The 24751-nt window shown below is 35.7% G+C and overlaps 3 protein-coding genes across 3 annotated transcripts in view; 1 reads left to right on the top strand and 2 right to left on the bottom strand.

Moving 5' to 3' along the window:
- Nucleotides 1-6532, top strand: part of LOC113234701 (dynein heavy chain, cytoplasmic) — a 64943-nt gene extending 58411 nt beyond the window's left edge. The window contains exons 79-89 of the mRNA XM_026470142.1: nucleotides 344-557; nucleotides 801-873; nucleotides 1185-1492; nucleotides 2292-2420; nucleotides 2600-2711; nucleotides 3225-3322; nucleotides 3474-3602; nucleotides 3829-4026; nucleotides 4284-4394; nucleotides 4929-5092; nucleotides 6046-6532. Coding sequence (XP_026325927.1) covers nucleotides 344-557; nucleotides 801-873; nucleotides 1185-1492; nucleotides 2292-2420; nucleotides 2600-2711; nucleotides 3225-3322; nucleotides 3474-3602; nucleotides 3829-4026; nucleotides 4284-4394; nucleotides 4929-5092; nucleotides 6046-6214 — 1705 coding nt within the window. The 3' untranslated portion in view covers nucleotides 6215-6532. The remainder of the gene's footprint in view (nucleotides 1-343; nucleotides 558-800; nucleotides 874-1184; nucleotides 1493-2291; nucleotides 2421-2599; nucleotides 2712-3224; nucleotides 3323-3473; nucleotides 3603-3828; nucleotides 4027-4283; nucleotides 4395-4928; nucleotides 5093-6045) is intronic.
- Nucleotides 6533-6573: 41 nt separating this feature from the next.
- LOC113234729 (ADAM 17-like protease) lies at nucleotides 6574-22520 on the bottom strand. Its single transcript, XM_026470191.1, has 16 exons — nucleotides 22307-22520; nucleotides 21988-22227; nucleotides 21279-21400; nucleotides 20284-20419; nucleotides 19496-19782; nucleotides 18970-19029; nucleotides 18586-18720; nucleotides 15236-15374; nucleotides 14440-14675; nucleotides 13547-13685; nucleotides 12437-12633; nucleotides 11733-11844; nucleotides 9864-9979; nucleotides 8598-8753; nucleotides 7685-7794; nucleotides 6574-6711 (listed from the first exon to the last, which is right to left on the bottom strand). The coding sequence occupies exons 1-16, from the start codon at nucleotides 22353-22355 to the stop codon at nucleotides 6651-6653; spliced, it is 2295 nt and encodes a 764-aa protein (XP_026325976.1). The 5' UTR covers nucleotides 22356-22520; the 3' UTR covers nucleotides 6574-6650.
- Nucleotides 22521-24195: 1675 nt separating this feature from the next.
- The window catches only part of LOC113234732 (polyubiquitin-C-like), a 2125-nt gene continuing 1569 nt past the window's right edge, over nucleotides 24196-24751 (bottom strand). Inside the window, exon 2 of the mRNA XM_026470195.1 lies at nucleotides 24196-24751. This exon is cut by the window's right edge and continues 1056 nt beyond it. Within this exon, the coding sequence (XP_026325980.1) occupies nucleotides 24260-24751 (492 nt within the window). The 3' untranslated portion in view covers nucleotides 24196-24259.

The following is a 24751-nucleotide window of genomic DNA, read 5'->3' as shown; positions in this document are numbered from 1 at the left end:
GATCATCTAATAGATCATCATAGATTATCTAACCGATATCTAGAATTTTATAATACTCTATGTGAGTAACGAGCTTTGCCGAATAAAACTGAGAAATGCCAAAGTCACGTATTATGCTTATTTTAGTGAATTCAGAAGTTTAAAACGCTCCCCTGTAAACTTGGCAATTTCGACATACGATACTTTACGTAGGAGGGGTCGATTTCTTAATTCAATAACATATCTCCGTCAACTTGTTAATTGTAAAGTTTTTACAATTGTAGCATTTGAATTACAAAACATTATTGCAGTATTATCCTCTAAATAAGTTATTAAACCAACAAATAAATAACTCGATTTACAGCTGGGTAATGCTGAAGAACGTCCACCTAGCCCCAGTGTGGCTAGTGCAACTGGAAAAGAAACTACACTCACTGCAGCCGCACCCCAACTTCCGTCTCTTCCTGACGACGGAGATCAGCCCTAAGCTGCCCGTTAACCTGTTGCGCGCCGGACGTGTGCTCGTGTTTGAACCTCCGCCAGGCATTCGTGCCAACTTACTGCGGACATTTGCTACGGTTAGTATTTATTAGTTAAGACCGAATAATTGGCGTTTGCTTTTTTGGTCGTGTTCATTACATTTCACTTTTTCCATAAATGCTCGTGTTATAAATAGATCAAGTTGGTTAGTTGGCATTCCGTAACACATCGATAGACCAAATATATTAAATAATATTAATTTTATTTCTCAATCGTTAGAACAAAATAAATTTCTACACATTTTTTATATAAATAAAAATTTAACTTATTGTGATTTCAAGGTACCAGCTGCGCGGATGATGAAACCGCCATCCGAACGTGCCAGACTTTACTTCCTGCTTGCTTGGTTCCACGGTAATATACAAATTTACATTTGAATAAATTACATAGTATTTCCCGGATCCGATATCGCCGGCCCAATGTAAAATTAGACACATTATTCATGATTGCATGTGCTGTATTGTGTAATGACACAAATACAATACAGTGTAAACACTGATACAATTCACATGATGATGTGGTCAATTTTATGGTCGAATGTTTCGATTGTATATAATATATGTAATCCAAACAATCACTTTATTGCATCACGTTTATTCATCAGCGTTCTATTACATACACTATTCCTTCCACACACATCTATTACATACACATTCCTTGCACAGGTATCGTACAAGAGCGTCTCCGTTACGTACCACTCGGTTGGGCCAAATATTACGAATTCAACGAGTCTGATTTACGAGTAGCATGCGACACTCTCGACACATGGATCGACGCTACAGCCATGGGCCGAACCAACTTGCCACCAGAAAAAGTACCATGGGAGGCCCTGGTAACTTTATTGTCGCAGTGTATTTATGGAGGAAAGATTGATAATGCGTTCGATCAGAGGCTGCTGCATTCGTTCCTTTGCAAGTTGTTTACTCCGAGGTCGTTTGAGGCTGACTTCGCGCTTGTTGCTAATGTTGATGGGGTAAGTCTAAAAAGTAAAATAAAAAGTTTGTTTTTCGATTGATGATTGTCAAAAGAATTGTTAGCGATTTTACTAACAATTTTTTTGACAATCATGCACAAGCGATGCTTACTTGTACGTACAATATAACTGAGCTAGCTGTTTACATTGCCTTTAGTCAGTCTTTTTTGAAGATGGGGTAAAATGACATTTGCAGTTTTCATAAAATTTTAAATAGCCTTTAGTTGTTAACGACAGTTTTATCGATAGATTGTGAAAGAAGGTAAAATTTTGTCAAAAATATGTGAATTGTGAATGTTACGACGTTGTAATGATTAATTTTCTTTTTTCTTATCATTTTAATAACAACTATAATGTCACCTTTTTGTATATTTCAACAGTTATAATAGTTCTAAATGTAGTGCATGTATGTATGAACTTACAAAAATTGTCGATTCGAATGAACCAGCAGTTGTACGAATAATGGGTCGATAACGATTCAAATGAAACAAGTTCGGTTATTTATTGCATAAGCGTAACCAACATTCCGTTGATAGTCGATAGAATATTTATTGAATGCAATCACTAACTGCATGCAAGCGGGCAACACTTTTGCGAAATGAACTGTCAGTTTATCCCATCTTTAAAAGACTGACCATAAAAGCTTTTTTGAACAGTAGGATTACAAGATAAACCCCTACAGTGACTTTTAAACAAAATTTAGTGAGACTTTAAAATTATATACAAATTAGTATATTGCTACTTCGTTGTATATCTAATTATTGTCTAATAGTAACGTTCATAATTTATCGTACAACAGGCTACTGGCAACCAAAGGCACATTACTATGCCGGACGGCAACCGCCGTGACCACTTCCTTAAATGGATCGAGGAATTGTCCGACCGTCAAACACCATCGTGGCTTGGATTGCCCAATAACGCAGAAAAGGTATGTTGCACATATGATACACCGTATTGCCTAATACGGCTTTTTTCCACCTCTTTGTTTTTGAAATTCACATTCGTGGTTACCAATTGTGTGAGAAAACTTCACTTCCCGTAAAACACGCACCTTTACAAACAAAACGTACTGTCTATGGACGTCACGGTTTATCTTATTGTGTTCAGGTGCTATTAACAACTCAAGGCAGTGACTTAGTGTCGAAACTGCTCAAGATGCAGCAGCTAGAGGACGAAGAAGAACTTGCCTACAGCAGTGCAACGCAAGACCACGACCCGCGTAAGTATTTGGTACAAATTAGGATACAATTTGGAGAATAATGATACCAGTGATCAGTCGACCATACAACAGAGCGTTTAATAGTTTAAGTCAAAGAATATCATGATGTTTTTATACCATGTTTGCCCCGGTGTAACAGACGCTGGTTCGAGTCCCGTCAATTCGACGGAGTTTTTCTTTGTATTCAATCTTTGTATCAATTATAATAATTGACATTTTGACATTTAACTCGCCGACCCGGCGACACCGGCCGGCGGCTTGCTGTCGGCGGCCTTATTTCTAATCTAATTCTATGACATAATTCTAGAAACAATCCCGCCCGGGTCGGCTGGTTCGGTATGGACTCGTAGACCCTTTGAGCATTAACACCGAAATTAATTCAAAATTTCATGCTATCTAGAACGTTCACAACCTTAAAAAATCTACGTCCCTAAGTATTTTGTTGAAAAACATAAAGATAAGGTTCCATAAATACTTTATGAAAGTTTAATGGTTTTTTTTTCTTTTTGTTAGACTCCATCGTGGTGGAAGGCGACGGTCGCCCAGCCTGGATGAAAACTTTACACCAGACCGCCGCCAACTGGCTTCAACAACTTCCGCAGGAGCTACCGGTAAAGCTTTTCTTTAAGCATTTTCCATAAGCGACCAGACACATAAAAGAAGCTAGACAAGTTAGATGACTATCGCACATAAATCGGTGTTCAGGCAAAATAATAAAAATTAAACTCGGCCTGTTTATTAATTAGCACGGTTCTATTTCAGACTCTACGCCGAACGGTGGAGAACATCAAGGATCCGTTGTACCGTTTCTTCGAGCGCGAAGTGGCAGCCGGTGCTTCGTTGTTACAGCAAGTGCTGCATGATCTACGAAACGTTATTTCAATCTGCCAGGTAAGTAAGAAATTTTATAGTAGTACGTTTCAGGTTTCGACGATACCAGTTTCTGACGGAACTAAAGAACAACATGGAATTTATATGTATAATAAACACGACTGGAATTGGTCCGACATTTGTAGAATCGATCATTCGTAGACCACAAAATGACTAGCCATTTCAGCGCGACGATTTATACAATTCGAGGAGGATATTTCGGTACTTATACATACATTTTTTCCAGGGTGAAATGAAACAAACAAACGAGACCCGAGCAATGGTGGGTTCTCTCGTCCGCGGTATCCTGCCTACTTCGTGGAAACGCTACGCCGTAGCACGCGGCTGCACCGTGCAACAGTGGGTCGGGGACTTTGCTGCAAGAATCACACAGCTCTCAGCTGTGTCTGACGCTGTTGCCGACCGTGGGGCTAAAAGACTGCAGGTAATATCACACACTATTTAACATAATGATTCTTCTTCTGATTACCTTCTTGGCAGTCGTTACTATAGTCGCTACAAGACCAAGAAACCTAAGAATGCCTTATTGCTTACACGGTCAACTCGGCGAACATGTTCGCTAATAAAGGTGGCCAACTCATTAAAAATAATTACATACTTTTCTTCATACACTTCCCACGTACCAATAATAATATAACACATATAGTATATATAAAAACTTAACTATGTCTTTGTTCACAGAGCATCCCTGTTTGGCTGGGTGGTCTACTGAACCCAGAAGCTTACATCACAGCGACGCGCCAGTGCGTCGCACAAGCCAACTCGTGGTCCCTTGAAGAATTACATCTGCAGGTGAGATTAGAATTACCTAAAAGACTTGTTACGGTTTACTTTAATGTCTACCGTTTTTTTTAAAATATCAATATCAAGTGATAGGACGAACGAGTCATGCGCCTGATGGTGAGCTATACGCTTGTCCATAACAATTGCAGTGTCACTCACGAGCTTTAAATCTCAAAGATCTGAGGGGTATCGCCACTGCGCCCGTCACTCTGAGACATAAGTTGACAAGTCCCATGTGCCTTTAATTTCACCACTACCTACAATATATTCTTATTGACTATTTATTGTTGGTGCGCTTCTTCTATATTTTAAGTTTCTCAGTAAGGGAATTTGTAATTCTAGTGAGAAATAAATATTGTTTAACCACAAAGTCCACGAAGTGTGTGGAGAAAGCGTGTTCAATTTACCTACAGAAGAGCGTGTAACAATACAACATAATTATGTATTGATGTATATAAGTTATATAAGTGAAAACTTAACGACCTACATTAAGATGTAGTTACCGAACTACAGCAATTTTTATGTTGGTCTTTTTTGCTGCAGGTGACGATCCCCGATCCCGGCACGCCGACAGAGAACGCGCAGACAGAGTGGTCGTTTTCGGTGACCGGGTTAAAGCTGCAGGGCGCCACTGTCAAAGGCAACCGGTTGCTGCTCACTAACACCATCATGGTCGATCTGCCACTCACCGTCCTTACTTGGATACGGTAAATATAACACTACAGGTACTCTCGGCCACACGTTTAGAAAGTATCACTTATAAACTGGAGATGTAAATATTATGTAACGAAAGTACCAATAATTGCAACAAGGAATTTACACACATTGTATGTGTGAAGCCCAGATTACCTATAAACACTTTTCATTTCTTACTTCGTTTGTCTTCACGCATATATGTTTCTATGTAGAGCGGCTATGTGCGACAGACCCATACGTACTCTATTGGCCAAATGAAATCCAATGCCATAGTATATCCAAATTGTATTTACTGCTGAATCGTCAAAGTTTCCATACAAAACCGAAATGAAAAAAGTAGCGTCTTAACCGCTACAAAGTTCTCATTTGGCCACGCTCATTCATTCGTTCGTCCCTATGCCAAGTATGGAATCCAACCTATACTCCGTTCAACCATTTAACTTTTGAAATAATAATATGCATGCGTCCGAAGTTCCGTAATTATTGACATACATACAGGAAGTATTGCACTTTTTGTTTTATTTTCTCTTTTATTTTTTAATTTTAGTGAAGCGACGTGCTCTCTAGCTCCGATATTTATCGAGCCAACAGATTATGTAACGGAGATTATTCAAATTGATAAATGTTGATGCCTGTCAAATAAATTATAATAAATTCTTATTGTTTACTATAATGAATCGTAGCATTCTTCTCCATATAAACGGGAATCATCACTTGAATCCTCATTAACATTAATTTATTAATTCTTGAGTACACAAGTCAAACTCAACATCACGATTCCAATCAGACAATATCTTCTTTTTGGAACCCGCTCACATTCAGGATTAAAACTTTTTCATAAATAAAATCAATTGTTATAAAAAAATCGAATTGTAAACGCATTAGGACATCAATTGATTAGAATTCGAACTGTCAAAAGTTAAATGTTTGGACGGAGTATAATGAATTCGTTTTTCGTTTTCAGTGGCGCCGAACCGACCACAGGTGGTCAAACCCTGACTCTACCCGTATACCTAAACAGCGCTCGCTCGGAATTGTTGTTCACCGTTCGCCTGCCCATAGCACCTGGACAGGAACCCCACGCTTTCTACGAACGTGGTGTCGCTCTGCTTACTTCTACTGCTCTTAATTAAATGCACGATCAAATTAGCCTGAGCCTACCTTAATAAACAAATATTATTAAAAACAAATATGATATAGTAAATAAAATAAACTGTACGTTTGCATAGAATTTACGAAGAAATACGTAAAGCGATTCTGATGCATATATTACACCTGATAAAGAATTTAAAATATATTTATGGGTAGCACATGATATGATATTCATAGTCTATTTAAATAGCTAACAAATAACGTGCTTGTATGTCTTATTCTGCGGAATATATAGTTATTCATATGCAATGCTTATATATCCTCATATACTCAGTGATTGTAGCAGTTATATATTTATGCCGTAATAAAATTATAGAAAAAAGAACCTCGTTTATTTTATGTTTATTATCTTTGTTCCAGATCTTATAAAAACTATGTTAAACAATAATGAGTCAATAAAATAAGAAAAATATTATTTTAAATCTGACTTGTGCCCTGTGCTGTCGTTTTCATGCCTGGCGGTTTCTGTTTAGGAAGTCTGAAACAAAACATCCAAACTTTATCACTATGTTTAATAATTTTTCCCCTATTGTGTCCCACTGCAATTTAATGCCTGATATTTTGGTATCCTTGAATACTTTTGACTCTTTGAAATTATATTTTTAATATCTTACAAAATAAAGGTAATAATTTTTAGGAAAAAAAATACTATAATTACATACATTGTCACATTCTGACTTTACATTTACACGTGGCGTAGTTATCATTACATAGCATTCTCGAGCATGCGCGAGAATTCCGCGGAAGATTTTGGCTCTTATCTAGTTTATACGTTACACAATTGACCATAACATTCATTATGCTATGTACAAAATGGTTAAAATTCGCTTCCATTCGGTTGAGCCGCAATATAAATTGAACCTAAATACGATTTTTCCAAGTTCCCTAGTCCTTCTACAATGTTGCCAAACCCAATTCCCCACTGCCATGTAACCACTTTCGTAAACAGACAGCGAGATTGAATTTTAATCCACAGGTGTCAAAATGTTTTTCTAGTGATACAAATCTTTATTTGGCTTGTCACAGAAAACGTTTTCACCACTTTTTTTTTACATAAAACCAACAAAACTTTTAAAGAAACGATCAATTTTGGACAGGAACTAAAAGAAAGGATAACGATCAGAAGAATAATAAATACATCCCAAAAATAATATTTGTACACGATACAATAAAAAAAAAGTATATTTTGAAATTATTTATTATTTAAAAAAAGAAATATAAGACCTAGAGACGCGATAAATTTAAACAAGTCTATACTAAAATAAAATCTTCCGCCTTTTTCTTACCGATAAAGAGATGTACGCACTCAACTAAAATTAAGTCAAATGGCGTTTGCCCGGATTTACGTCATTATAGGACATCTGTCAACATGTAATTTAGTACTCCATCATCTAGCAAGCTTCCCTCGCATAAACAGTTACGTATGAAAAAATGCAGAAATGTATACTGACCGTGTCTCTATAATTTTGCGTGGCGAAGAGGGATGGACGAGGTCGCGCTGATTCTCCCATTCGAGGTATTTCTGATGATGGCGTTGCCGACGTCTGTCGACGTAACTTATCTGGCAAAAACACTTAAATGTATATACAAACCAGATATCGAAATTATTTTCTTGAAAAATTCAATAAGAGGGAGAAAAATCGCTCAGGGAGCAGAAATCTCGAAATAAAAAATAATCTCAGTACAGAGTACTAAAAAACACCGACCTCAAAAGTACGTGGAATTACATATAATTACGAAGTTTTATTGAAATCGGTTACCGGAAAGTGCGCAAACCCGGATTATTCATCCCCTAGTTCGCCACTATACGGGACTTGACACAGGAGATAATAAAAATCGGTTCTCACTACCCAAAGTATATTGAGAGAGAAACGCCTTGAATTATAGAATAGCAAAACCAACCATTAAAATAATTGTTCATTATACTAAAATTTAGGCGTTTTTTATAAAAGTGAATCTTCATGCGTGAACAGCCACCCTTAGAGGTGGATGATTTTCTTCAAAATTAAATGGGACCACTATGGATGTACCCTCTTTCCAACAAAAAGAGTCATGAAAATTGGTTCACAAATACCAGAGTTATCGCGTAACATTACAAAAAAAAACAGTAGAATTGAAAACCTCCTCCTTTTTAAAGTCGGTTAATAAATAAAAAACTCGTAAATTTTTACAGAATTATTTGAAATTACTTTGAAAAGAAACATAACATGCACACAAATTTAGGCTCAATTTACATTGCTGCGCGAGAATTCTCGGAAGAACGCGCGACCGGTAAAGTAAATTAAGCATTAAGAGTTCTTAAAAAAATGCCTTCTACCATAATGCTGTCAACTAGATTTCTAAAAATATCAAAAGTTAGCTAACCACACAACTAGCAGGGATCCAGATAAACGCGGTGACAAGCACGACTACGCCAACGATGTTATCTCGCAAGAAACCTAATACGTTATTTATGTTGATGTCCTCTATTATATCCCAGAATCGTTCCACTACATCTTGTATTGTCTTCTCGCATACACCCTGTAGAGCAAAATACACTATAGTCTGTTCCAATTCATTTTCAACAAAAAGTAAACAAACCTGTTTAGTTAAAATTCTAAAGCAATCACTCAATAAATCGTTAAAAAATTTTCGACTTGATATCTCATCACTTTTTCCAACAATATTCATTTGAATAGCATCGTAAAATCGTATTTGAAAAATGGTAGTTCAAAAGTGAGGTTATTTTTCATCTATACTTCTATGACTTGTGCATGGTTGCAGTGCTGTACGAAAAAAAACTTTCCGTTCATTCAATTAAAGTTTTTGTAATCTATTGGTAAATCGAAAATTTCAATCGCAATCGAACGAGTATCTAAGTGTAAAGATTTGAAGGAGGATTTAAAATTAAGATTTCGGACATTTTAAATATATGCTTTTATAGGTTATGTATTTTTGGTATTCATGTAACGAAAACTGCTAGTATGACTCAATTAAACAAATCGATTCATTCAATTAAATTAATAGATTTTTAGTTTGCATTACAATTAGACATCACTAAACCGTCTATGGTCAGGTCAGTGACTTGTTTGTTTACTTTTTGTATAAAATTAATTGCAAAACGAAGTATGTATATATGATTATATGTATAGACATAATATTTTTACAAAAAAGTATAGGTGACAAGTTACTAAGTATACATTATACTGCAAGATGGGGCCAATCGGAGAACTCTACTTAGCCACTACCAGTCTCGTCAAGTTTCCATTTGCATTGCTTTACGTGACCAAGATTTTGCTGACTAATTAATCTCTTTACAAGAACCGTTTACTGGTTCAATTCATTCGCCTAGCCGCACACATTATGCGCCATATTTTTATGTATTACATTATTTTATTAGCGAAGTTATGATTTACGAAGTACATACCAATTATCAACGTTTTAAGTGACAAATGTGTTAAAATTGAAATAAGTCGCCGAACATTAAATAATAATAAAACAGACGACATAACTGTACCTTTATTTAAAAAGAAAATGAACGCATTTAAAGCGTTAAATGCTGAAAAATGTTTTCTATTTAGTAGCTTGATATCTATCGATTACGGACTATAACTGATTTTCGGTATTTAAGAAAAAGTTAACGCCATTTACCTTATTACAAAACCCTTGAATGCAGGGCGTGCCGTCGGGCAGAATGTCGTTGTGAGCCACAGGGAAGCACGTCTTATTTAAACTCTTTCGACAACATCGCTTGCACGCGTCCGCAACTAACAGATGACAATTATTGTATGAGAGAAAACGTAGTAGTTATGAATGGACTCTGAATTTATTTTTATAGGATCCATGAGTCATAAATTTATCTCATTGACATAAATTTATTATTATAGAAACTGCGAACTTTTTGAGGAAATATGATATCCCTTTGCGCTCGTCTATCGTCTGGTACGATTAAGATCTATGTGGCTGTGAAAGGTCGTTTGTTTTTTTTTTATAACATCAAGTGACGGGACGAACAAGTTGTGTTCGTGATGGTAAGCTACACGCCTGTCCATAACAGTTACAGTGCTTTGCACTGCTACTCAGAACTTTAAATTGCAAAGATCTGATGGGCACTACCACTGCGCCCGTCACCCTGAGGCAAGTTGACAAGTCCCATGTGCCTGTAATTTCATCAGCACCCTTATACCCTTCAAAACTGGAACACAGTAATGCTGACATTACTTACTGCTTGGCGGCAGAAATAGGTAAGGAGTTTTTCTTTTCAATAATGTAATTAATTACTATTGCATACTTAGGAAATGAAACTATTTTTCCGGATTTAAATCGCATATATTTGTTTTTTCAAACAAACCGACGTTTCGGGCCCTTTACAGGTCCCATGGTCACGGTTGACTGAGGTGGTACAGTCTTCAACCAGTTATGTCTAATATTAATGCAAACCACCCTATTTTTTCACTATAGTTACAATAGTTATTAATTAAATACCTTATTTTAATTTTACAAAGAAAACATTCCAATTTACGCTACATTAAGTTTTAAAACTTCATTGAATGTGTAGGTTTATCCATGACATGCTCAACAAAACAAGTCTGCAGTCTGCGAGCATGTCATGGATAAACCTACACATTCAATGAAGTTTGACAAACCCCAGGTCCTTGCAAAAGAAGTCCGTTATCTGCCCAGGATGCTGCGAGAGGCCATTGAAATTAAAAAACATCCTAATTTCAACAGGGAAGATGGTTTCTCCGTACCACCAATTTGGGATCCAGTATTTCCTCTAATGAAAAATCCCAAACAGACATAAAACACTGCAGTACTAATTAATATGTTTTAGTTTATTCTAATTTCTATTAATAATAAATTAAACTTAATAAAAATTCATTCAATAAAATAATTTGTAAAACTTAATGTAGCGTAAATTGGAATGTTTTCTTAGTAAAATTAAAATAAGGTATTTAATTAATAACTATTGTAACTATAGTGAAAAAATAGGGTGGTTTGCATTAATATTAGACATAACTGGTTGAAGACTGTACCACCTCAGTCAACCGTGACCATGGGACCTATAAAAGGGCCCGAAACGTCGGTTTGTTTGAAAAAACAAATATACGCGATTTAAATCCGGAAAAATAGTTTCATTTCCTTTGTGTAACAATCGCGAAAACCTAAGAACTCGATATTGCATACTTGCTAGTTCGTACGAACGCAACAGCTGTTCAGACAGTTGCTCGTTAATTAATCAGTCATTGCGTAAGAATAATGCATTAGATTATTTGTTATTATAATAATGACCACCTCTATAATATACAATTCCAACTTGATCCATTTTTTTTTACTCCAGTAATGTCATATTCATAAATAATTACATAACTGCGCAAATTTAGGAAACTACAACTACAATTTGACCAATTTATGGTTGGTTCCAGAAATGTTATATCCATAAATAATAACGTAGCCCAAACCCTGCACATGTGTATAGCTATTGATCTAATAAAGATGATAATAATAGAATGGACAGACCAATGTCGCACATGCAGCTATGCATGCCCTGCGTCTCGCAGTAAGGTACGCAAGTCCCGTTGCGGCACCGGCCTCTCTCCGCGCACTCGTGTTCGTCCGCGATCGCCGGCGCCTTAAAACAATTGGGATTACTTTGATTTAAACTTTCACGATTTTCACACATTTGATTTTTAATTCAGGATGTCGTGAGTATTGTGTGTCGGTCTAGTGAGAACCTTAGTGCACAAATAAATAATGAAGATCAAATGCGGATAGTTACAAAAACTCGCACGGCTAGAAGATGCTGACACCCGTCTCTTCAGTCCCTCTGAGACCATGGACGTTGCAATACGTCGGAAATGTCGGGGTAATTAAAATATGTTTTATACGTGATTAAGGCCCGAATAAAAAATCAAACAATTGGGATTCATCACAAAATAGAACTAATCAATTTTCTTCATATTCCACTTTCTGTTAAGTGTCAAAATGACGAAATGTTTTATAATCGACTGAAACTCCTTTTTAAATATTTGTATGGCCTACATTTATTTCTCTCGTCAGTTACGGTGTCATTTGTGGGCCACAGGGAAGTGTGTGTCCACAGCACCCGTGATACAGGGTTTCCCAAGTGCGGGGCTGAGTGTGTGTGCGTTATTATTATTATATTTGATAATACTAAAATTGTACCTAACAAGGGAAAGTGTGTTGAAGTAGTATAATGTTACCTTAGGACAGTCTGCGGAAGCACCATTACAAGTAGCCTCCCCCTCGCAAGCAGAATGCGCAGCTTCGCGGCAAACGACGCCCGGCGGCGCGAAGACGCAGCCCGCGCAGCACGGCGAATTTTTGTCGCTGCATACAGCGCCTTGCGACCGGCGCAGCTTACAGTTCTTGTCGCAACACATGTCGTTGTCCTCCGTACCTTTGGTCATGGAAAATTATTAGCATTCGCAATGGGTGGAAAACAATAATAATTAATTGTACTTAAAAAATAGAAACACGTTACATGGCATGGTTTAACTAAACAGATTTTGTGCAATCGCGTCTAAGGTGGTGGCGATATTTTCACCCCTGAACTGTAGTAGGTGGTAAGTAACAATAATAATATGTCCCAGACAACCACATCAATCGCCTGGTCTCAGACTAGGAAATTCCCTGTACTATGAGTATCAGAGCAACGGAATTCACTATGGGGCACTTCCCAGAACACACAGACCAGAACCAATTTGTACGGACTCTTCGTCACTATTTTTTAATGATATGATGATGATTACCTTTATTAAAAAACCAATAGACCGTATCCGCCATACCGTATCCTCCAATCTTCTTTTTGTCAATATAATTTGCATTCATTACACATAGTTAATTATTCTACATACACTGGCCGACGGAACTCTAATAAAATCCTAAATAATGCAATATTTTGTCGAAAGTCTAATCGGTTGACAATAAAAAAAATCTCGACTGCAATTTTTTTTATTTCATATGTTTGAATTACCTATAATACAGCTTTGTCTAAGTGGTTCGAGGTTATTTTGGATTCTTGTAAATTTCGTTAACTTTTTGATTTAATTAAGTCAATTAATCGATTAAACTGTTACAATGTTTTAAATTTACAGTTGTTTTGGCTCGGTCACCAAACCCGAAATTTCGATTTTTTGCAACAAAATTTCAGTGAGAGTGTACTACACTGTGTATATTAATGTTAATTTAATTGCTTTAATTTAAGTCTAATTGTTATTGATTATTGTATATATTTAAAATATAAACGTTGCTATTTTAAATTCTCCCTTTTTGTTCCGCTAAGGGTGTGTGTGGTTGAACTAGTATATTACCAAGTAATCCCGCGTCGCATTCTTCCCCGCCTTCGACGCGCAAGTTCCCGCAGAAGCTCTCTTCGGGCTCAGAGAAGCAGCGGCCTGACTTCGCCTGCAGCACCTTGCGGATGGATCGCAGAGAGCACGGGGAGAATCGCTGTAGACAGAATGCTAGGTAAACAAGCAACAATTACGTACAGAACAAATAATTTTAAAAGATCATGATCATCCGCGTTTATTACAGTTGACTGTACTATTAGTTATAACACCTTAGAGTAGTCGTGCAAAATAACTGAGATACTGGTTAGTCGTAAGAGAACACCTGCACTAAGTATATATAAAGAGTCTTATCTTAATTCTATTCTAAATTCATAATACAATATTAAGGGAGTCATCGGTGGGAGGTACCGGCCTTGCTAATGGCGTCATCCGCCATAATTTTCATATTATCTTTACAAAACTACCGTACATACTCATTTTTACTTGACATTAGCGAAATCATCGATTATTTCGATGGAGCCATAACATTTAAAAGAAGAAGATCGATTCGGATTAAGCTTATCAGAGCGCAAAAGACGTTGTGCGTTTCACATCAGTTGGTTCGACGCAGCTCGACATCTGCAAATTTCCGACCGCATTCACAATTCCAAAAATGTGTGGCCTTTCAGACTCCCAATCTTTAACGATGTCTGAACTGCGGGGCTGACGTGACGTGACTGAACATACGCGTAACGGCCGAACGGCCGCGTTGAGACGGCAAACCGACCGCGTCTACGCCATTGCTATTGCGTCAAGTGGGATGTTCATCTCAAGCCGATTCCGCGTTGATAAGTGTGATGACTCCCGTAGAGTGTCTTAGAAGAGTATATAAATATGTATATCAAAAACTTTAAAAAAAAGCTAAAACTAACCTTATTATTAACATCATATCCACTGACGCTATAAGTATACATAAGATACGATCCGCCTTGACTCGCAGCGGGCGAACATTCGGCTACATCAGGGTCATGTTCTGAGCCCCAATTATGTCCAAATTCATGTGCTGTCACTAGGTCAGCTTCGCGGGTGATCACCCGTTGCCCGTAGTGGTTTCTTGAGGATGATAACCCGGAGTTCAGGTACAGAGTATATCCGTTTTTGAAATATTCTGTTACGAGAACAAGTGATTGTAACTGCAAATTGTTTCTATTAGAGTTATTATAAGCACGCTTCAACCACGCGCATGTGATATGCTGTAATACATAAAGTAAAAGTATTCAAATGTTAATGTAATGTTATACATATGCTTGTTACCATAGGTATGGTACTACGTACGAAGAAATTATTATAAAGTTGTTATACATTTGCTAAAATGTTAAATGTTACGAACATTTCGTGTAGTAGATACTAGCTAGCTTCTTATATCAAATAACATTTACACGGCTTTATAAAATATAAAATGTTTATAAATAAGTCAGCATAAAAATTAAAAAAAAACAAAGCTACAAACACCAAATTAATAATATGTGGACAAGCATTCAAGCGAACGATAAAATAACAGAACACTCACACTATCGCACCGAAGCGGCTGAAAATAAAAACGTGAAACAAATGATATGTTGATATAATAAAAAAAAGGAGGTTACAAAAATTGTGTAGTCAAATAAAACTTAACATTAAGAAAATTTTAATAAACATTAAAAATACATAATAAGAGTTTTAACCTACCAGGAGTGCATATACCACCAACAGAGTTCCGTCTCGGTGATCCAACGTACGCCAGTCCCAGTATACCTCCCTCAAATTTGAGATCGGTAAACAAATGTGCTAGGCAGAAATCTTTATGCGAGTACTCACGACTGAATACCTGTTGAAAGAAGCAATAGATACAATAGAGTTAGTCAGCTAAAACTGCCAGAAATGTGGCATTGATATTGCGTTACGCGGTGGTACCGTTTAACCCCGAAATTTTACCCTTGGCATAGCAAAGCACATGCGATAATACGTCAAAGTGTTTTTGTCACACGAAAGTCACAAAAAGTAATATGAAGGACATGAAACTAATTATGTGTGTGCAAACTGTATAACTCTCCTATTTAAGCATAAAAAGTTTTCAACTAATTGCATTCTTACAAACTTTCCTGACAAGTTGTTATTTTGCAGATGTGGCTTTATTACACCAAGAGTAAGACACATCAACTGTGGACAAATCATTGGTAGAACCGACACTACTATCAAAATTTTAAGGAGATAATTAGTAGAAACAAGTTAAACACCTGATATTAAGGTCATGCTTTTTAAGGCACGTTTACTGCCAAACTTTCAAGTCTGAAAAAAGTCAAGATCCCGTCTTATGCCTATATGGCGCCGATCGATAGCCTGGAAGTAGTTTATATTATGAAAATGGCCGTGAAGGCCCGTGGATATCAATTAATTCCACTTTAATTATGAAATACAAGTACTCAGTTTTTTCCTTGTAATATTATTAAAATATGGACCATGCGCTAAAATTATTTTCTGAATTTTGACACATAGCGTATCAATCGAATATGATATTGTGTGTTACAAAGTAATTTATAAATTACCCATTCCTAATCGTTCTAGATGGCGCTAATCCTAAAGAAATAAAAGAATCATAAAAATCTGCGAAATAAGCTCCATCTAGTTGACTTGTTTGTTATCACTAAAAATTGGAGTAGCTTTGATAAATTGCAGCTCGTCAATGTAAAAGAAATTAGATAAAAATGTAGCTATTTGGCGCTCGTCCCGACATCTGGTGTAGCAATAGGTACTAAATACCCGACTACGCTGTCTTGTATCGCGATCAAATATCCTCTAAGTTATTAGTCCGTGCAGAGTGAGTGGAAGCGCCAACAGTCACCTAGAAGTAGTCGCGGGAAAACTGGACAATGCTGTGCAGGCAGGCACAACGGCAGGTTCAACGAGCTGCACGCCACACATACACCTCAGTGACCGAGCCGACAGTATTGTACTTTTAGCTGTTACTATTATACCGTATAAATATACCGGGTGGAACAGAACGACCGACAAAGCCGAAAACCGTGAAAAGTCTTAAATATGTACTTAATTGTACTGAAAGTCTTTTTGCTCTAAGTGTAATAGTTTCCAAGTTATTCAATGATAAAGATTTGCTTGAAAAGTCTGTATTGTCAACCCTACGTCATAAAACACAGCTGTTTGGAGGCAACTACCGGGAGGTACTCAGGGCAAAAAACTTTGTAATTTAATAGGTCGCTGACCTCCGTCGTTGATCAGCACCCCATCAGTCGCTTTCTTTGATCAATAACTTTGTTTGATCGGTCATCATGTGAATCATGATTAATTATGCGGGTATTTTATTGTATTATTTTGAGAGTAATTAACACCCTTAAATTCCGTGTTTGACGACCCAATATTATCATTTACCGAAAAAATGCACCTCTCATAGAATCTTCGGGAGACATGTTGTTTCTAAACTATGCGTTGTTATAAACTACTTACAACAACTTAAGAAAAGTAAAGTTTTCTAAATGATTCTGACAGGAGTTCAACCATGTTTTGTGCGTCGTAAGATAAGACTAACTTAAATAAACATAACTAAATTAAGTAAACACGTTTTACAACATGCGTCAAATACTCAAATTACAATAGTCTCGTAACCCTTAATCCGACCCTGATGTAAAATAGTAAATTGAGGCAGCCAATCACGTCGCTTATAACGGCTTAGAGATGCATTTGATACCTGTTATCTGTTTTGGGCAGCATAATTGGGAAATCGTTTTTTTTGTACTAGTCTATTTTTCAATGCATTTGGAAATAGTTTTAATTTACAATACAAGAATTTACTAACTTTAAAACGAAGAGTTCATTTTAATGAGATCAACATTTAAAACGAAAATTTCGGTTAACTTGAGATGAGTAGTTTAAATTTTAATAAATGTAATGTAAAAATAAATAAATCGGTTCTTGGAGGTCTGCAGACCACCTCCACGGTTCGTTTTCTTATTTTTGAGTATCGATTATCACATTGCTAAATTTGATTATTTATTACAATTTATTAAACGACCTGCAGTTACCTTACTTTTACTTTTGAATTGGTCATGGTACTTATACCAGACAAGACGATTATTGCGAAACCTATTTCTTTATCATAATTGTCTTTTTAAAATTAACAATTAGATATTAGTAATCAATGATATCCGATGCGTACGCCGCCGCCGCGCGCATCTCTATGCAGAGTTGCCAAGTAAGTAACTTTGTCCCTTTATGTGACGATTTGACATCAAAAGCGTCTTTTATTTCTAGAGACAAAAAAAAAATTTGGTATTTATTGGTGCGTATTTAATTAGGTTTAATCGTTTAAAATTTAATATTATTTTTATCTTAGTATTCAGGAGTCTTTTGCCTGTACTGTGACCATTCTGTTTAGTGATATTTACTTTAGTCTAATTGGTAACACTTTTTCATTCATAAATTAGTTTAAAATGCCTGGCTGTTTGGTAACTCGTGGTCTCATGTTTTTCTCGTGTTTACAACACAAAACAACGTTTACTTATTAATTTTTGGGTTGTGACAGCAACTTATTGGAATAGTGCTGTTTATAAGTAGTGTTTGTGTTGAGCAAGTAAAGTGTATTAGTGTGTTTGTGTGGAAAACCATATCGGCGTGTGACCGGCACACCCAGGAATGTGTCTGAAATGTCTGAATGTCTGCAAGAGCAAAGGGGACGTGGACAAATCGAACATCCTTTTAATTTAAAGTAAGTTCAATGTGTTTTAATTACCTATTCAAGTGAGTACACTTATTTCTTCTGCGAGTGCCAATGACACGAACGCCGCCTGTGGGGCAGTAGATGTACTAACACGATTGATTCGCGTAGGGTTGTTGCACCGCGAAAGGTTTAAATCTGGACGAACATTTTCCAACTGCTCTGATTTTACATTTAAAGTAAATAAAACTTATGTATGTAGGGTTCTTAACGTGATATTTTCGGCTTTGTCGGTCGTTCCGTTCCACCGTGTATATGATTCCATAAGAATTCCGTTATTTCAGTTTTAGTAACCATTAACAGTACAAACCTCGAGTAGATTGCGAACATCCCATTTTTCGCGGACCATGTTGTAATGTGCTTCACCGCCTCTCACGCGTGTTGGTTCTGAATGCACTAAGATCTTTTTGATCACAAATCCCATTCCTTTGAAACCATCCATATCCTGTAAAATATGTATAATATATTCGTTTAGATGTGAAAGAGTGCATTGTTTCGCTTTTCTATGAACAGGGAACAAACTATTCAACAGTCAAGTTGTAATGTATAGTTTACATATTTAAATTATTTGAAATACATTTTTGAAGTTACATATCGATTGTTTTAATAGGTTAATATAAATAACATTACGTTTTTGTTACAATATAACGAAAACGAAACATTATTTATACTAACTTAATATGATTCTAATTACCTGACGATCTTGCCAAACCGTGTCATTGTATATCTTGTGAACACGATCTATTAGGCTTATCTGGAAAATAAATCGATAAATTATTATTTTATATGTGCAACAAAAAAGATTTGATTTCATTCATTTGTTCAATTATTGAAGAACTAAAAATAATAGTTTTTTTTTATTAAAGACAACAAATTTTGACTACTGTTTTATAATATTTATTTTATTGAGTATCATGATGTTTTTACTACCATGATAACCAAATGAAGAAAAACTTTCATAGATTTCTCACATGTGATGCTACGACAAAAAACCTGTTAAAACAAAAAACAAACACATAGCTAAATTCGTAAGGTCTGCCGACTCGCTCCGTAGCTCAGTTGAGAGAGCGATAGCCCCGGTTTGGTGAGGTTGCTGTTTCGAGTCCAGCCAGATCTTTATATCAATAATAATAACTATTGTTTTACTACTAATAATTTTTCCATCAACGGATATTTCTAATATCATAAACTTTTAAAAAACATAAACACATTAAACTTACCAAATAACTTATGGTTGTTTTAGTATTACTAGCTCCCATTTCCTGAAAAAATCTGTAATCTGCTACCAATAGCAAAGGACATCTAGTTTTTGTCGGTGTATATTCATAATCGCTCTGTCTTTTCACTCGTCCGCCCTTTCCATTTGTCTGAGAGCTATTATCTTTTTTTGACTGATCTAATACCGATTCGTAATTATGTTGGGATTCTTCAAGATATTTGTCTTTTTCAAACTGTTCATGTTTGGCTTCTACGTTGATATTGTCTTCATCGTGTTGATCTTCTCGTTCTAAAGAATTAAGTTATTTTTTTAATGTAGTAATTATTGAACTAATAACAAATAATATTAGGACTTCCGGAATATTGCGGAATTTTAAAGAATATTATTATTTATACACTAGTAGCACCACAAGCATTCATACCAAAATTCAATGAATTCATGTAACTTGTCCTTTTTGGTCAATAATAAGAGGCCTGGATGCAGTACGGCCTACTTTATGAGACTCTCTGGGTGCGAAAATGGAAAAAGCGTCTCTTGTGAAAATGCGTAAACCGTACCATAAGACTATAAAGATATTAAAAATACATAAAAGAAGGATGGTGAAATCTGACCCAATAATTATAAAATCAACAAAGAGCCGTTCATGGAATTTACTAGTATAGTTTTGCGTTTTAGTTCATGCCTAGTTATCAATATATTTTTGTAGATTTTTAGAAGTCTGATTGAGTATTAACAATGACCGGGATTTAAATCTTCAGTGTTAACCTTGACGTGCTCTTGAACCTGTACCTTTTCCTTCTTTGACATATCCACAAACTCTCGGCTTATCTGTTGCACCATCATTTCCCCAAATCAATTTTATATCTGACGATTTATACGTGATCATTGTCTTATCGCCGAGATGCGGAATGTGTCGCCATGAGGGCTGGAAAAGTAAAAAATACAAATAAAGGAAATGTGATGCTTGACTAGACACGTAGATGAAAGTTAGATTCTGCTTATTTGTTTACTATACTTATACATATAACAGAAACTATTATGGCCAGTCAGTCAAATAAATTCAATAAAATGTAAAGAGAGTAGCCTATATGTATGTTAATCTAGCCATATTTTGAGTGGCAAACAATTTGATAAAACAGAAACAATTAGCTATAACAGAAACAAAAACATTGCAGTCTCTAAAACAACTGGCACATAGACAGATTTAATAGCTATGATTATATATGTTACTGCTTAAAACGTTTGAAAATTATTTAATTATTGTGGATGGATATGTAAGTGAAAGATCAATGTCCATTGCACTTGCATTGAAAAAGAGCCAGGAAAAGATTAAGGTAATGAAGGTAGGCAGAAATTAGAGAGATCCACTTTCTTCACTCCTGTAAGGATATCACGACAGGCCGCAACTTGCGCGAGAGTGACATAAATCGCGAGATATGCGAGATATGTCGCCCTCGCGCAAGTCGCGCCTTGTGCTAGCCCCACAGGGGTGAAGTAAGTGGATCTCCCTTATCTCTGCTTACCCCATTGGAAGGCAAAAGAAGAACGTCGTAACAAAAACTGACAAGTCACATTTTGACTTATTTTTTTAATGCCAAATTTATGCAACCAACCTGAACAGCAACCCTAAATCCTCCTTAAAAACATTGGACAAATCTATGACAAATCCATTCAATCAAACTAGACGAAATTAGAATCGAAATCATTCTTTTATTTATTAGTTTTTGTTACAAAGCTTCTCAAATGTATGTATTTCAAATTTTTGTATTGTGTTAAAGCCTTACCTCAATGTGATATGTTTCATCAGGGGTATGTATAATGCCTGTGATAACACCATCTTCTAAGTGCAATTTCACATCTGAGGCAGACTCACCAAACACTCTACCAGTGTAAAAATTGTCACGATCTGTGATATACACAAATGTTATCGTACCAGAATACTCACAAATAGAATATGGATGTGGTGTACAAAACTTCCATAGAAGCAACACAGTCATGTCATCAGGGATAGTGCAAATCTGTATAATACTATTGGAAAAAAGCATGTGTCTGCAGTAATCTGCACTAAAACAGAAGAGGGATTTAATGTTATTACTTAATCATTTCAAGGGCTACGATTTTCATTTTTGCATGGTAACCATTAATTTATGTTGTCTATGGACTGATAACAATAGATTCCTGTAAATCACGCTAATTTGGTTGCCACAATATCTACGCAGATTTGATTTGGCCACTAAATTACACAAATAGAAACTCATAATCCAATGCTAGTTATGTGTACTTGCACTATCCCTGACGATATTTCACACATAAAGAAAAACTAGGCTTTAAAGATTCTTAAGCAGCCTGGAAGTATAAAATGTCGAAACGAAAGTAACATAGTTTACAAACGCAAAGTTAATTTGAAAAATAAAATTAATCTTTGACATAAAACAATTTTAAATGAAATTAAAATTTGATATTACAACAATTTTTAAAAATAAAATTTCTTACCAACATGTACAGTTGTTTCCTTCCCATCACCATCAACAGCATATGCTTTGAAATTAGAATGCAGTACAGACGAGTGCGGGTGCAGAATCAGCCTGAAATCTCTGCCCAATGTCTTAAAGTTTAACTCCTTGATAGTGTTAAATGGGTGATTGGATATTTTGGCACCACGTTTTACCATGTGGTGCGTAAAGCTAGACGCATGTATTGTTTCAAAATATTTGAGATTATGATGAATGGAACCTTTGAAAAGTAGAAAAAAAATTGTTAAGAAAACAAACCAATATTGCTGTACAATAGCATATTTACAAAGAATGCTTACCATAAGCATGTGTAACAAGGACCACGAATATTATAAGTATTATTTTCATGGTGCTGTTTTATATTTATGTCAACAAATTAAAGAAAATCATTATACAAATATAATGAACCTCGTTTCAAACAAAATCGCAATCTATAATATAAATACAGTCTGTGTTTCTTGTACAGGCGTACACAAGGACATCGGAATATTGCATAATATGTAGATAAGCACTGGTTCTAGTTCGATCACTTTTATATACAATAATACAATTTAATCTTTTCATTAAACAACAAAATTCATAGTAATAAAAATCAATCTGTTTTTTTTTTTTTCTTCTTTCCATAAAGGAAAAGGCAAAGGTTTTACACCATACAGCCAAGTCTTAGTACATTATTCTTTTTTGGTACATGAAGTTGAATTATGTTTCTGTAAATATGGCCGCCACAAAGAGGATAGGCAATTTGAGGCGGCGTTTTCCGGGTGTTTTTCCCTTAGACGATGGAAAAAAATAGTCTAAGATTTTTCCACATTTGACGGTGACATCTGTCAAACGTTGAAGTTACTGAACGAAAACGATGGAGCCAATAACAAGTGGTGTTGGTGTGGTTGTCGAAGGTTTTTTGGTTTTTCGCTGTTGTGAAATCATTTTTAATCTCGTTTTTTTTAAGTGGCTTTTAGTTATACAAAATTTTATAATTCACGCTAAATAAAACTTCAAAATATATTTTAAAAAGTAGAACATAATACTTTCATATATTTTTTCAATTTTTTCGGAATAATTTCGAAAGTTTTCCGGAAAAATAATAAATATTTTTTCCGAACATTTTTCTTTGTGATACCTTTTTTTCGCTTTTGTCATCAATCATTTGAAATCTCATTTTACTCTAACTACTGTTGGAGAATTTTCCGAAAAATTTAAAATAGTGGTATTATTGCCGGAAAATTTTCTGAAAAATTTAAAAATATAATCCGATGGCTCATATTATGTTCTTCGTTGACAAATATGTTTTCAAATTTTATTTCGCGTAAAATAAAATTGTATAGCTAAAAGCAAGTTAGACAAAAAAGGAGATTAATAAGGGTAATTAAATCATACTCAAGTCCTTGCCTTTGAATATTGAGTAGTGTTCTGTAAAAATTTTCAAAAAATAAATTTCGTAAAATTTTCAATCGTTTATATTTCTTTTTTTTTTTTTTTTTTTATTAATGTGTATAGGAAGTGTAAATCTTTAATCGTGAAAGTAGTAAATAGGTAGCAATTATTGGTAGGTAATACATACTTCTGGAAAATCTGCTCCCTTCATGCTGAACAAAGTGGCGACCAGCCATCCTGCCGTCAGAATGGCTGGTCAATTATTTTTTTTAATTTCTCAGAATATATCAATTATTTAGAAAAGGTAGCAATTCTTGAATATACACTCAGTGCCAGATGCGATACTGTTGAATCTCGAGAACCACAGCTCCTAGCTTAGATCTAATTGCACCCAGAAAAAGTCGCGAAGTAGTCGGGTCTAGTCGCGAAATTTTAGAATTAGTCGAACACCCTGATAATTTGAACGGCGGCGACCATAGATTTATACTAAATATACTAATTCTATGGCGGGGACAGACTAATAAGGTTCGTATTCTAGAACTCTACTCAATGCTCAAGTCAGGATTTGAGCAGACTTGAGTATGATTACAAGCACTGGAAATACGACCTTAATGGCAAGGACTTGAGTATGATTTCTGGTGCTTTGAATCATACTCAAGTACGACCAATAAATCTAGCATTTTGCAACCAGCACCGACTCAATAGACTTTATATCTGGCTAGTAGTAATTTCAAAAACTCAACCATGGTTACGCTGGAATAAGGCACGCCCTGAATGAAAACCTAACATGAAAATAAAACAAATATTTTGCCTAATGAAAGCCATATTTATTTTCATTTATTGTTACAATAAGTAAATTGAATCAAACTGAAACACTATTACATCCCTCCTCTCAATCTAAGTACAAGATGAAGTGTGGATTCTTTTTGAATGTTGTAATCTGAAAGTGTACGCCCATCTTCAAGCTGCTTCCCAGCGAATATAAGTCGCTGTTGGTCAGGTGGAATGCCTTCTTTGTCTTGGATTTTGGCTTTTACATTTTCAATAGTATCTGATGGCTCCACTTCAAGAGTGATGGTTTTACCAGTCAAAGTCTTAACGAAAATTTGCATTCCACCTCGCAGGCGGAGTACTAAGTGAAGAGTCGATTCTTTCTGAATATTGTAGTCTGAAAGTGTACGCCCATCTTCAAGCTGCTTACCAGCAAAAATAAGTCGCTGCTGGTCTGGGGGAATACCTTCTTTGTCTTGTATTTTAGCTTTAACATTTTCAATTGTGTCTGAAGGTTCAACTTCAAGAGTAATGGTTTTGCCAGTCAGTGTCTTGACGAAAATCTGCATACCACCTCTCAGGCGCAGGACTAAATGAAG

The sequence above is a fragment of the Hyposmocoma kahamanoa genome, unplaced genomic scaffold, assembly GCF_003589595.1.
Source record: "Hyposmocoma kahamanoa isolate Upper Pololo Valley unplaced genomic scaffold, ASM358959v1 86, whole genome shotgun sequence".
Classification (NCBI taxonomy): Eukaryota; Metazoa; Arthropoda; class Insecta; order Lepidoptera; family Cosmopterigidae; genus Hyposmocoma; species Hyposmocoma kahamanoa.
This window is presented reverse-complemented; position numbering and strand designations above follow the sequence as displayed.

Excerpts from the sequence above, each read along its gene's own strand:
- LOC113234729 (XM_026470191.1), bottom strand. The coding sequence starts at position 22,355 with ATGAAAATAATACTTATAATATTCGTGGTCCTTGTTACACATGCTTAT. Across the intron at positions 21,401-21,987 it reads GGAAACAACTGTACATGTTG|ATCGTGACAATTTTTACACT; the intron begins GTAAGAAATTTT and ends TGTATATCACAG. Across the intron at positions 6,712-7,684 it reads CGCAAAATTATAGAGACACG|ACTTCCTAAACAGAAACCGC; the intron begins GTCAGTATACAT and ends GTTTTGTTTCAG.